Source organism: Athene cunicularia (genome assembly GCF_003259725.1).
Source record: "Athene cunicularia isolate RWA chromosome 11 unlocalized genomic scaffold, athCun1 chr11_part1, whole genome shotgun sequence".
Classification (NCBI taxonomy): Eukaryota; Metazoa; Chordata; class Aves; order Strigiformes; family Strigidae; genus Athene; species Athene cunicularia.
This window is the reverse complement of record NW_020799113.1, coordinates 5,668,035-5,683,183: the sequence shown is the minus strand read 5'-3', so window position 1 is coordinate 5,683,183 and position 15,149 is coordinate 5,668,035. Positions and strand designations below refer to the sequence as shown.

The 15,149-nt window shown below is 35.9% G+C and overlaps 1 protein-coding gene across 3 annotated transcripts in view; it reads left to right on the top strand.

The window, feature by feature from the left end:
• Positions 1-15,149, top strand: part of CDH8 (cadherin 8) — a 212,252-nt gene that overhangs the window by 102,344 nt on the left and 94,759 nt on the right. For all 3 annotated transcript variants that reach the window (XR_003399202.1, XM_026856641.1, XM_026856642.1), the window contains one exon: positions 12,250-12,544. Coding sequence is in view for 2 of the 3 variants with exons in the window: in XM_026856641.1 (XP_026712442.1) it covers positions 12,250-12,544 (295 nt within the window). In the remaining variant the exon portion in view is untranslated. The remainder of the gene's footprint in view (positions 1-12,249; positions 12,545-15,149) is intronic.

Here is a 15,149-nt window from a genome sequence, read left to right as displayed (position 1 = left end):
CATCTGTAAGGGCTGTTCCTGACCTGTTCATAACACTTGACAAATACAAGAATTTTTCAGTCTTTCTGTATTCTTTCACAGACTTGGAACTGTTTGTTAAATCTGCATATCAATAATACATAAACCAAAATTACAATATATAGCTTGCTCAGGGACTCTGTTTTTCTTAGGCATTTCTATCCTATTGTAGGAAATTTAAGTGTTGTAGTCCACCAAAATTTCTGTGTATTTTCTTTTTGTCAAGAGAAACTTGGGTTTTGTGCTGGTTAGAAAAGCAGGGTTATATTCAGGCTAATTATTTTTCTTGAAAATAATGCTTAAGCCTGTCCTTCCATGATACCATACTTTCTTATAGTACATACAGAAAAAGAAAAGGAGACTGGAGAACCCATGGAGTTTCCCTGTTTAGCCACCTTGCTAACATTCATGCACTAGGTTGGAGAAGATTATGGCCCCAAGCATTCTTGTTCTGTGAGCTTCTGTCTTTTTCTGAGAAAAGCTACATAATAGTGGAGTTGGCATAGCTGAGGCAGGGGACTATGGGCCAGCTGATAAACATATACAAACTCAGAAACCAATTGTGTTCTGTAGTGAGATATTTAATATGGCTTTGGATTTTCAGTATGGGTGGAAAAAAAGTTTGGTTTAATCGTGCTGTGATTGTGACTTTTGACTGCCCATGATCCCAATGTGTGTCACAAAAGAGTTAACATTTGATGAGCCAAGGTACGTTTGTTAACTGTATCAGGTTTTGTGTCATGATACCATAGCAGAACTGAGCAGCAGTGCACTTATACTGCTCCTATTTTGTTGAAGAACATTGTACAGCAGATTATCATAGAATGGTTTGGGTTGGAAGGGACCTTAAATATCATCTAGTTCCACCCCCCCTGCCCTGGGCAGGGACACCTTCCACCAGCCCAGGTTGCCCAAAGCCCCGTCCAGCCTGGCCTTGAACACTGCCATGGAGGGGGCAGCCACAGCTGCTCTGGGAAACCTCTGCCAGTGTCTCACCACCCGCACAGGGAAGAACTTCCTTACATCTAATCTAAATCCACCCTCTTTCAGTTTAAAGCCATTACCCCTTGTCCTATTTTTTCAGTTAACTTTGCCATCAGTCTCCATTTACATACCCAATGATCCCATCTCCATAGACAAACAAAATATTCCATTTCCTATGTCCTGAGTAAATGTGAAAAGGCAGCTTTACTGACTTGATAAATAATCTCAAATATTTTACTTTATTTCAGGGTCTTGCTACTTTTTGATGCTTTATTATCTCACAGTCAGATAATTGTTAATCTCATTATTTATCTAGTTTGTATGAAAGTCAGTTACACCTGGTCTATTAGTTATCAGAAGAGTATTAAAAATAAACTTGTAAGCTAGTGGTAAATTCTGAATTTAATTGGAGTCATAATATGAATTAATAGCTAGATGTCAGTTGTGATTCTTTTTTTTTCTTTTTGGAGAGGTGTCTTTGGTTCTGTATCTTTTTTCTGTATCTTTTTTTGTTTGGTGTCCCTCGAAATTCAAGACAGAGACTCCTACTGAGTTGTTGGATATTAGATCCTAAAAACTTTCGCATAAAAAAAACAACCAACCAACCAACCAAACAAAAAAAACACAAAACCAAAAACCAAACCAAACCAAAACAAAAAACAAAACAAAAAAAACCCAACAAAAATCTCGGGATCAGAAATTTATGCAAGAATTTAGCCCCATTTTTTCCATGAGTTTGCTGTACTGAATCCATAGGTGGTAATTGTAGAACTTCTTAGAAACTAATTTCTAAAATCGTGTTCTGGGTTCATTCTTCCTTGTCTCTTTTCAGAAAAAAGGAAGGGATAAAAAAGCCATTTGATATTTCACCATAAGCAGAGGACAGTGAAGTAAGCCCAGTGAAGGCTGCAGCACACAGTATAACAGTGAGGACCAAGGTCGACAAGGACCTCTATGTGTTATTGTAATACAAGTAATTAATAATCATTATTTATAGATGAGTACTGACTCTGCAGTTGTCAGCTGTCCAGCTAGCCAGCTGTCATTTGGTTCTCTCAGTAGATTTCCTTCAGGTAAACAGAAATGTACATAAGATATTTGGATTTTGTGTCATTCTTATATCTAGGATATCATTTGGATAACTTAAAAACTTCAGTTGTCATTATTGTACCTCTTTCTCATATTTTAAAAGTTTTTCATATTTTTAAAGTTCCTTCTTTTTTTTTTTTTAATGAACCCTTCCAATAGGTACCTGAACTCATTTTATTAGAGAAACCTCAGCAGAGTCCTTGGAGATCTTCAAGGATCTCTATGCAGCTGTTTCCTTCCTTTGCCCTTTTTAATGGCCATTACATTCTCTAGTGGTCAACCTAATAATCGGGTCTTTGAAGGAGGAGGAATACACTTATTGAAAAGAGGTCCTGAGAAATCATAATTTTTCTTTGCCTTTTAACTTCTGCTACGCAGAACCCTAAAAGATACTAGTGCAGAATAGCTGGTTGCCTGTCCTTTCTAAGAATGAGTATAGTGTCAACCCCAGATGGGGATTTAGCTGTTCTGTGCTCAAAGAGTGATATGAGCACTACCAAGCTTGTGTGGGTAGAGAAAACTGACAGTGATTCAACCATCATTAAATTAGTACAGATGTCTCCTGTAGCCTCCCACAGTAGTCTTCACCATGAGCTCAGACGACTTGGATAAAGGTCTAGACTAAATCATTGCTAAGTCTGTATGGATTCCGGCTTGTTTGAGATTGACATATGTTACACACTTACAGCTTTTGTGATACTGATTTGTATACAATTTGTCTGTATTCGTGCTGAGCCAGAGTTTCTCTTCTGATGGGACATTGACCCCAAATTTGAATGTTTTGAGTCACAGGGAGGATAGGTGTTTACAGCAAATGACATAAATAGTCCAAACGGTGCCCACACTTATAATCATAGCACTGCTATTTTTTCCTCCTTGGAAACAGGTTAAGTTGTCTGATGTGCCAAAGAAAGTGATAATTGTCACTGAGACTTGAGTTTCCATATGTACTGAGAAGGGAACTGCAGGACTCAATACAAGTTGCTAGAGAATCAGAGGTAATACATTACTAAATATCAGATGTTGCTGGAGTGGGCAGTTGTTTATTTCTGCATACTTAACATTGTCTATGTGGAATGGTTTGTGTGCTCCTCTCCTCTGTCAATTCTTCCAGAAAAGCATTAACAAAGCAGAAGCTATGATCTATCTCTAGTGGTTTAAAAATATTTCAAATTTAATGGTATTGCAAATTGATCGCATTATGAGAGACATAACCTTTGCAAGTCAGTTAGTAAGAAGTTCACAGGACTGCATGACTTAGTGGAAATGCATGGGAAATTACATTAGGAAGCTTTGAAAACCACACAAGTAACGTGGCAATTCATTCCCTCTGAAACTGCATGAAATCATAATAACTAGTTTCAACCAGGTTCTTCTGAATAACTTACAATTCTGCATGAGTTATCCCTAATAAATGTCTAACTGCAAGAAAAGGGGGAAAATAATTAAATTATCCTCATGTTGTATCTATTTATTCTGATGTATGACACTGATGTTACTATGTAACTGCAAACATAGTCACTGAAGAACTAATGTTTTGTTTGACATCTCATAAGGAACTTGCTTTGTAGCATTTCCTAGCTGTGTTAATTTTCACAGTCCAAATACCTTGACAAATATTTTTAGTTAAAAAAAAATATTTATACTGTATTCATGTGCACAGTTCGCAGGTTAGTGTAAGTACATTAAAATAAGTTATCATTTGTAAGCAGATAGTTTATAAGTTAATCAATATGTAAGTACTCACAATTTAATTTTTCAGTTCCTTATTTCACTCAGTTACCTTCTCAACAGTTTTCAATTTTATCTCAAAGCTGGCTGGAGAACTGATGTTTATATTTCTGCACTGTAGATGTGTTTGACAGCCAATTGCTAGAAAAGAGCTTTCTATTTGCACTGCCAGCTTTACACATTATGTGGTTTTAGACAGTACTTACTTCTTTATGTTCAGACATTGAAGTATGCTAAGCAGTCATCTTAAGTTTGAAGAATTACCTTCAAAAAAAGGTATTTTAGTGCCTTCAGGTTTGTTTTATTAAATATTATTAAATAACAGAATGCATACTGCATGGATTTTAAATTTTTTCGAGAAGGAAGATACGTTAAATATGTTATCACTGGGATCCTCCTCATCATTGTGAGAAAAGCATGATCAGAAGCCAGGGTGCTGAAAGCAGCAGAAAGCAGAGCCTTTAAGGATTGTAAATTCATGGCAACTTAAATGTGCTTAAATAAATAGAAATATCCTGTCACCTTTGACCACGCTGGCTTATTGTACTTTTTTCTGCCTTTGCTGATCTAGGCTATAGCTTGTCTAGTTTGACAGGTTTTGTAAGCAGCCTTCAAATTACTGCTGTGGATATGTAGTGATTAACTTCTTTATTCCTCTTCTGCAACCCTAAGTGTATGTATTATAAGATATTGCTCTGACATTCACTTGAGAAAATCATTTGAAAACACAAAGAGGTCTTGGTGCTCAAGTGCGACATATTCTGTGCCTGAGAATGAAGTCTAGCAAGTTATAATAAGCTTTTAAAGAGGAAAGAAAAAATACAGCTCAAACAACATGGAAGAAAAGCTCAGAACAGTGTGGATAAGATGATGATGATTAAAAGAACAAAAGAGGTCAATCTGGTATATAGGAATTGCCGAACTTCTGGCCAGCATGTTGAATGGGAAATTCCCATGGCTTGTGTTTTTTTACAGCCTTCATTGTCTTTTGTCTGTGTTGAGAAAGGAGCAGCAAGACGGACTCTGCTGGCAGTAGAAATTGACAGCCAAAAGGGAACAGTCTTCTGAAGTCATCTTTGGAGACTTCACACAATCTTACAGGTAGTAGAAACTACAGCATAGCTCGTGCCCAAGACTGACAAGGTGGAGGAGGGAGTAAATGGCTTTACTGCTGTTTCACTGAGTTGGGAGAAGAGTGACAAGTGCAGGAGGCACTGTTAATTATAATGCCTGAAGCACTGGAATTGTTAATATAAGTGCTTGACCCCAAACAGTAGGAGATGACAGACAGATACTTTTTTCCCCCATAAAGACACAGAAGAGGGAATATGTTTTACAAGACTAAAACTGCATGCATTTTTTGAGGCTCTCTATACCCAGCTTTTATATCTCCTGTGGTGAACCACAGTACACTATAGATGAGATAATAGAGAAGATTCCTCTTTGGCAATATGACACAATTTCATTGCACGTTTCTAAGTACCAGAAACAGTTGGGTTAAAAAAAATCAAGACCTTTTTACAGGAGTGGTGTCTGCTGGAACATGAGAAAGGAACAGCAGTCTAGGTTCAGAAATAGTTACATGAACTCCAAGCTAGGCAGAAAGCCAACTACAAAAAGGTGCCAGCCATCTGAGGCCACTTGACACAGGACACTTGGGCGTTAAATAGCTGCAGAAAGCAGTGACTAAAGGCAGCAGTCCAAGCTGCGGTGGGACACAGGTCATATGTGGTGGCAGTGTTCTCAGGACAGAAGGGAAGACAGATGGTATTCCCAAATGGAAAGGGCCAAGGCCAGAACTAGGAAAACAGAAAGCTTTAGCTATCATCTGGCTTAACATAAGGATTCAGAAGCAGCAAGGTATATAAGAAATACATACAGAAAAATCAACCTGAGACCCTGCTTTGCAATGAAGATAGCAAAGAGTAGAAACAAATTACTTTGTTGCCATCACAACCACTGAGGATGAACATGTGATTATGGATTTAGGGAAGACTTTACATCTGAGGGTATGGTTTTCTCCCTCTTAGGGAGTTCCCCTGACAGGGGGAACAACTTCTGTGAAACAACTCGAGCAATACCTTCACACTTCTAATTAAAAATTACTACTCTGATTAACTGGAGATAAATGTGTAGAGCTGTTTAGAAATGGCTTGGATAGTCCTACGTTCTGGAAGTTTTTTCCTAATACGGATCTTTGTGAGACTCACCATGGGTTTATCTCTTCCTCTATACCTTCCATCTGTAAAAACAAGTATAGCCATCTTTTTTTCTCCCCAGACATTTTTGATTCATCCTGGTGAGGAAGGCAATACATGACATGTACAGAAAGGACCAGTGGTGCTCTAACCAGGAAGGACTCAAGAATGTGACTGAATCTTGATCTGAGGTCTTTTTTTTCATCAGTTGGTCATAATCAGTGAATTAGAACAAGCAGATTGTCTTGTCTTCAGTTTTTTAAACAGTTCACTCTAGTGTATTATAAAATGATACCAAAAGGTAAGCAATGAAAAGCAGTTTGTGCACAGTTGCAGTATGAATATAAACAGAGACAAAATTAGCAAATCAAATAGAATAAAAAAGCAGTAGCAAAGAATAAACAGAAACATAAAAGAAACCATCTGGAATCAAAGATACTCAAATGACATGGTAGGAAACTGAGGCAGACAAAAGCAAAGATTACTCTCTTAAATGAAAGTGTTAGGGATATTATTGCTCTTTGTATATGGTTATGAAGCTGCAGCTGAGAAGTGTGAGCAGAAATGTCTTTTGACAGTTACTCCAGAGGCTTCAAGTTACATGATTCTTGTATCTTAAATGAAACCTTTGTCATCCATGGACATGCCTGTTTCCTTTCTGAAAGTGTTCCAAGTACTGACATTACATCAGGGGCATCAAGTGTGTGCCCCAATTTGTCGCTACCCTGAATAATAATGCAGAATATTTGGTTTTCCTCTTCCCCATTGTGCAGATATAATTCCCATTACTAAAGATGGGATCAGCCTATCCATAGAGAAAATGAAAGATTCTATTAAATTGAAATTAAGTTCACTTTATTAATTCTGTGTTGTGTGCAAATTAATTGAATCTAGCTATAATAGCTTAATTATCAATGACTTTTTAAACTGTGGGTCATCAATAAACGTGCTTATTGTCCATTATGTGTCAGAGCACATCAACAATACACACAGACATCTTCTGTAACACCTAATAATGTTCATATTTTTAGAAAAAGTAACCCTGCAGTCACATGCAGAAAGAAACACAAGATGAGTAAGGTGCATTACAATTTTTGAAAGCATTGATATATATAAATGATTGTAAAAGTCACTAAAATCTTCCCAGGCTTTCACAGAATGTGCTAGCGCTTCTTAAAACACAGCACTTTTGGAAAAGAATCATAAAATCTGAAAATTCTGTCTCAAGTTCATTAAATAGGGTCTACCACATAAATGAGGAATTCTATTGCAAGACATAGGTAAAAAATAGAAGAATCTGAAGCATTAGGATAGCATTGGTGTGTTGTGTGTGTATTTGCGTAACATCAGGTGAAAATCAGTTATGCAGTAGTTAATGCCTTAAAAAAGATTCCAGAGATAGGAAGGAGAAGAATAATACAAATTTTAAAATGAAGTTTTAAGGGCAGATTATGCATTTTCCCTTGAAACAAGTAAGGGGTAATTCCCTTGTAATTACACAAGGATGAAATAATTACTTTCTAACAAACTCAAATAAAAACTTGACTACATAAAGCTGCCTTCTTTTTTTCTTAATTAAAAATGTCCAGGAGCATTTTCATATGTAGATTTCTCCCCTCTTGTGAATTATTGATATATTTATGCTTTTTTACTAATATGAGGAAATTGGGGTTACAGATCCTCCCATTGATGACACATCGCATTATGGGCTAGTCTGTATCAAGTTGTGCATCAGCAACACACCTGGGGAGGACTTGAAGTGCCCAATCCTACTACAAAGGCCAGTCAACAGCTTTCTGCTAATTCTGGGTATGGACCAGACCCAAGTGCATTATGTACTTTCCTGATGGTGAACACATGGCTTGAACATGGAAGTCATTGTGCTGAGCAAGCTGTTGTTTTGACTACCAATGATTTGCCAGGTAGCTGACTGAGAGCAGGTGAGACAGTTTCCATCTGCAGAAGAGACTCATAAATCTCTCTGTGTACTCAGAATTGCAAAAGAACTTCACAAACCTAGCTTGGAGCTCCGGCAGCTTTCGTCCATACATTAAGTTGTTGGCTGCGTATGCAGTTTTGAACCAAGTATCTGTTAGGAAAATGCGGCTAAAAATATGATGATTCAATGGAACAGGAAAATTTAATACCAGTAACATGCTTGTGTATTTGTTTTTTTACTACAGAGTAGTACTTATACATCTACAGAATATAAAGGCTCTTGGAGTGTTTCATCCTGCATTTTCTCTTGCACTGATTGTAATTACGCATGTTTATAATGTATGTACATGGGAGACTATAAATATATGTTATATATTTGAATAGTGTGTTGGCAATACTTTTAGATATGCATTCATTATTAGTAGTTTTGTGGAAGTACATTGTGTGTGCTGTTACTATTAATACTGGCTTCATTGATTATTATCTGTATTATAACATAGAATAGCAAATGAATTAATAATGATTAGAAACTGCAGTGTTCACAGGATTCATTTTGAATTAAGTTCATTTTTTTAGGAATGGGCCTCTGCTGATGCTACGTGGGAGTCATTAGTAGGGTATTAGTACAGGGCACCTGCATCACCATTAAAACTAGGAGAGGATCCAAAACTTCTCCCGTTGCCATAAATCCAGGCACAAAATGTGTGATGGGGTTGCATCCACTATTTGAAGGGGGGAAGAGTTGTTTGCATTTATAGTCCCACAGGCAGGGCAGTGATGGAGGAAAAAGATTTCACTTCCTTTGAAGTCTAATTAACTGAATCTCACATGAAGGAAGTGAGTTTGACTCACTCTGAACATAATTAAGTTTTCCAGTAAACATGCTCCTCTGTTTTGGGATGCTATCTAGTAGTGGGACATAGGGGCTAGCTATAAACGTCTTCTTTTTTAGATAGAACGTCTTGTTACGTTTCTTGATATTGCTCAGAAAAATAAGAGGTCAGCTTTCAAGCCCAAGCACAACAAAAAAAGCTATGGGTGTGGAAAACAGTTTTACGTTTACAACATTTGTGAGGCTTTTTCAGCAGAAACTGATATTCATTTATCATATTCATTATGCCTCTTTATCATTCACCTAGACCCTATATAATTATGTGTTTAATGATCTTTAACCTTCACATGAACACAGCTTGCTGAAGCTTGACGATTGCTGTAAATTATCATTCACATCTGGTAGGAAGAGAGGAAATATTACTTGGAAAAAAATACTATGTTTTCTAGCTTTGAATTTAACTTCAGTTCTCTGATTTAACTTTGGAAATAGGGGATGGTGTTTTAATCCTAAATCCAAACAATGAAATTGTCATGGAAAAATGGCTCTTCCAAAGGTCATTTATTATAATATTTTGATACTAGAGTGTAAGAACTTCAAAACCTAGAAAAGATATTTTAATCAAACACCCTGGATGCTCACCATAAAAAGTACATACGATTTCAGTAAATGCTGTATTTATGGCTTGTTTTTTTATTAAAGACCTAAAAAAACATTACTATCATTTTTCCCACTATTAGTCTTTGGGTAAAAACCTGATCTTCTGCTAATCAGACTTCCAATTTTGAGATTATAAAATGCTTTTAGCTCTTTCACTTTTTGTTGTGTTTAGCCCTTCATTTAATAGTGTTTTAAATAGCAGTATCTATTTCCTTCTTTTGAAACAAAAGACTTTAACTTACTAGAAGAAACAATAGTAATCATAGACTTTTTTTTTTTTTTAATTTAACTGTTGATATCATACTAGTACTACAAAGGTTTTATAGCTCTACATTAATTTATCCCAGAACTGATTTATGAACCATAACTTCTATAGATAATATGGGTAAAACATACTGAAGATTACACTGACAGCCTCTCCTTCTTATTAGCAAATAGCAAATCAAAGAATCTTTGCACATTCTCAAATATCTGTGTGGGATATCTAGTTTATCCAGGCAGTGCCGCCTTAGAAATTCAGATTATAGTTTTTCACTGTAAGGCTTTGTGTAGTTGGGTAAACTGAGATGTTCCCAATTGCTTTGCTGAGTTGTGTGTGTCCAGACAATGTTGTGATATGACATCACTGTAATTTAGCTGTGAATATTCTGCCAAAACCTTCATATGAAATGTTAATAATGTATAGATTTTATTCAGGGGCCAAACAGATGCTTAAAGTATAAACAATCTGTTTAAAATACAAGCAGACTCTGGATTGATCTTGACAGGCTCTGGGACCCTGAAAATAATTTTTTTAATGTTGCTCACACCTAGACTGAGTATAATCCTGCTCATAAGGACGTAATCTTTAAGACAAAAAAAAAAAAAAAAGTTGCATTAACATGTCTTACTGAGCAGACAAAACTGCAATACCAACCAATAGGAGAGTGCTGCTAAATTAACATAATGTAAATTATGCTGATTGTTCTCAAGTAAAAGCTCGTAGCAACTGCAAAAAGAAAAACAGTTTTTTGAGAAAAGGACTCAGCTGTCGCTGGATGTCTCTGTGTATGTTCATGTGGGTTGGCTAGGAACAGTGAACTGGATTGAGTCATTCATATTCACAGACAGTTAAAGTGCTTTTAAAAAGTTGTTAAAACAATGGTTTGGTAATAGCTGGTGCGGTAATAATGTGCTGTCCAGCAAAACACAGAGGATGAAGTTACACCTCTTGTAGTCAGTGGGAGTTCTGCTATTGTTGCAGAGCAGAGAATAGGCTGGTGGCCCAGGATTTTGTATGTATAATAAACCAGATCAACTGGAAAATCAGACCAGACTGCTGTTGTCTGCTGTGCTCACTGCAACAATTTGAGATTCCTTTTTTGTAAGGTGCTGTTAACGAGTTTTCTAAGCTCTTCTTCCTGAACGGCTAATTTGCAGATATAGCTGTATGTGCCCAATTATCTTCTGAAGAACCTGCAGAGCCTACTTGTGGTATGACATAAAGATCTCCTTGTGGCTCCACTAGCCAGTGTTACAGGGCTTTTTTTCACACCTATTTTAATATCCTAATACAGTTTCTTACATCAAATGACAATGCTGTCCAGCCCTAGCAACCACTGCTGTCAATTGAAGAGTAAAGTGCATACCAGCAACAATTTCTGTTGAACTGTTCGCACAAAAATGAGCAAATAGGAACAAGTCTAGTAGTAGTAGTTGTAAGTCATTTTGCAGCTAACCTAAACAGGTTGTACATATTTCCTTCAGACTATCTTTTGTCTTTTGTGAGGCAGAGATAAATAATAATAAATAATAATAAATACATTTTTGTTGACTTGTTATTCACTTTTCTTATTGTTCTTTTTGAGTATGTTAGATTTAACAACAAATAGAATTTAAAGCACTATTACTGTATAACTAAGATATCCTATATTTTTATTGTGCTGACACCAATACATATGGTCCATGAATTGGTACACTTGCCCTCACAAATTAAAAATTATTGGAGATAATCTGATATTTAGTACTTGGCTCTGAGCCTACAAAAAAAAAAAAAAAAGGAAGTCCTTTTGTCTCCAGAGTTTTTCAGTTCAGGCTTTTAATTAACAAAAAAATTGAAAGTAAAGAAGAAAACCTAGTTTTTCCCATACAGTTTCAGATTATTATAATCCTAACTTGTTTTTTGCAAAGTCAAGTACAGTCTAAATGTTATTTTTTCTAATGGGGCATTGAGAAGATATGTTTAAGGGTTCTTATATTTCTGAAAACTTGGTTTAACAAAGCTTTCTTTCAGGGGAAATACATTTAGAATAATGATCTTAGAACCTTCTAAATTCTGCTGGGTTATGTTATGGTTCTAAATTTCAGTGAATGCTGTCCATTACAACATTTACATAGGTGCAAGTGTTCAGACATTTTCAGCCACCTGAAAATAAAAGTAATAACTAAAAGAACTAGATTAAAATAGATATTATTGTTAATCCTTCATTCACCCTTTGATCTAATAGGTTAAGGACATTTTGTCATGTTCATTTTGGCTGATAATAGTTCTGAAGACATTTACATTTTAGAACAGGGACTTAAAATATATATAACATCTGCTTTTTAAATAGAAAGTCTAATTATGCCTATGATTACATTCACTTTTGATTAGCATGCATACAAATCCCTGCTCTCCTTGTGTATTCAAACTGAGGTGTGGAACACTGGTGCTAAGATTAAAGTATGAAAGAATAGCTTGACAAAATTATGGTTAGACCAATGGGAAAAAAAATTCTGGCTGTAATTTTTGTCACTAAAATGCTTTTATTTTCCTTTCAGTTACACACAGACCTGGATCCTGGCAGCAGCAAAATCAAGTATATCCTGTCAGGAGATGGAGCTGGAACCATCTTTGTGATCAATGACAAGACTGGAGACATTCATGCGATGAAAAGGCTTGACCGCGAGGAAAAAGCTGAATACACTCTAACAGCTCAAGCAGTCGACAGGGACACAAACCAACCTCTGGAGCCTCCTTCAGAATTCATTATTAAGGTTCAAGACATCAATGACAATGCCCCAGAGTTTGTTGATGGCCCGTATCATGCCACGGTTCCAGAAATGTCTGTTGTAGGTATGTATGTCTGAACATCGACGAACTTTGGTTACTTACAATTTCAACTGTGCCAGTATGCCATTGAATTGTTAATGAATAATAAGATATTTATTATGTTGTTAGCATTAATTTGCATATTTTCAAATCTCTTCTTGGCCAAAGCTTTTTTCTGCAGTGCAATAGTAGAGTCCCTTAGTAGTAAGAAAATGACTAACAGATGTATTAATGTGTCTTTCTTTGTCCAACAACACTTTAACGGGCTAAATTTATATTCCCCTTATGACACTGCAGTTAGAGTATTGTTATTGAGAAGGATTTATCAAGATTTGTTCCAACATGACACTCTAATCCTACTGATATTTTGTTGATGTTTAATTATCTGTTTGTGTATTTTCATACACAGATGTAGCACTTGCAGTATGTTGATACATACTTATTTGTTTTCCTCTAAGTGCAACTATAATCATCCAAATACATTGAAATGAAAGATGGTGTGTCTGGGAATTGATGGTTAGACTATAGAGTGGACTTAACCAATTAGCCATAGGATTTGCGCAGGAGGTGGAAGGGGAAAACAGAAAGCTGTGGAAAAATCTGGTGAAAAGGGAAATTAACTCTTTGAAAGGGAGAAAAAGAAAGGAGTAGGGAATAATCTTCTTAATACATTTTACTTATATTTATTCATTTTGTTGGATTAATGTGAATCTGTTTCCTCATGGGTTAATATATTAGATTTTTTTTTTCCCTAGTCTATCCCTTGCTCTGTATTTGCAAATGTAAGTATGTACTTACAGATGTACATATATATGTATTCGGGTCCGCAGGTTGTCAGTCCCTACTGATACATGCATATGAAGTGCAGGTGATATTTAGCTGTCAGTAAATCAAAAGGGAAGCAAACCCATCAAACCAAAAGAGTCAATTTCAGGGTAATATAAGAATTCAGTGTAAGCAAAGACATCAAAATCTGGCCATGAAATGAAGAGTAAATTCTAATGTTTTCTAGTATATTGAGGATAATGTGCTTTTCAGCTATTTGTCTACATCTGTCAAAGCAAGATAATTGAAGGAGTGCCAAGGCACTTGGTAAAATAACACAATGCCCTATCAGAAAGTTTCAAAAACACCATTCTGTCTCATTTAGTTACAAAAGGAGGAATGTGAGGAGCCAGAACCATCCCCTCGCTCACTTTCAGTACAATGAGTTGTACCAGGTCATTTTCAAAGCTAAGTTGGTGTGCTGACTAGATGGTGATACCTGAAGCTTCATGTTCTTTTTTTTGTCAACACTTCTCCAACAGATTTTCATATCGTGGTTGCATTGAATTGCTTGTGGTGAAAGAAATATGTGAATTTTCAAGTCTGCATGTCAGTTCTTTTACCATAACATAGGTTTAATTTGTTAAGTTACTTTTAATTATACAGCAGCCCAAACATAATATGAACCTACTTTCAGATGATATTTTTGCCAAGCTTCAGGGAAGAAAATGGCTTAATTAAATAAAATAAATTTAAAAAATAAAAAAAGAAAAAGTAAGGGGGGAGTAGGAGGAGGTGGAAGGGAAATTGAAGGCAGTTAATCCTTATTTGAATGGGTCTTGTTAGGTATTCTAGGAAAAAAAGAGAAGATATATTCAGACAAGATGGTTTGTGATCATAAAGGCTACTATAAAAATAATTTGTATATGAGCAGTATTTATAATTCTTAATGTAGACATAGCCCCTATCCAAAGAGGGAAAGTTGAGTTTGAGTATGCTACTCATTCACTAATGTTGCTGTTACTATTTCCTTCTGTCTTCCTATTTTAACCCACAGGTAGCAACATCTAGAGTTGTACTAAATGATCCTCTCTAAATTATTTTAATTTTCTTCAAGTTCTGTTAGTCCTCTTAAAATTACTTAACTGCTTTATAATGTTTGTAAGAAAACTGTCTTCTTTCAGAGTTCAAGGAACTTTTTTTTTTTTTTTTTTTTTTTCACTTACTTAATTCCCCTTAAAGAGATCTCCACCCACTGCTAATTTCAGCGTTGACATTTCTACGACACAGTCATTACTAGGCAGTGTTCTTATTCAGGGTAAAACAAAGTTCTACTAAACCTTTCCTCAAAATGCTTATACCAATACTGACTGCTCTGAAACAGAATAGGAACTCATGCTATATATATAGCACTTATGTAATGAGGATGCAGTACAAGGCATTTTATTTTTGGACCTCTGTGGAAAGTAATGCATAAACCACAGATGAATGCATTAACCTTTCATTATTCTGTAATGTAATGTTGAGGTCCTAACACAATGCAGTTTTTCTAGTAGGTACATTACAGACTGCTCCTATGTTCCTTGCTGTAAGAGATGTATTATATGAATGTCGGTAGGTTTTTTTCATGATTACCTAGAACGTGAATGATACACTATGGGGGTGTGAAAAACGCAAACTGTACATGCAAACTTTCTGTATGTGATACGTGTGAATGTGTGTGTATGCCAATATATGAGATTATCACATGTATATGGCCACAATCTAGCCTGTTTGATTTTTATGTTATATATCAGTGGTATCTGGAAAATCCTCCTTCCCTACTAAAACAAAAGAAAAAGGATTTGCATGTTTTCCTTCCCGT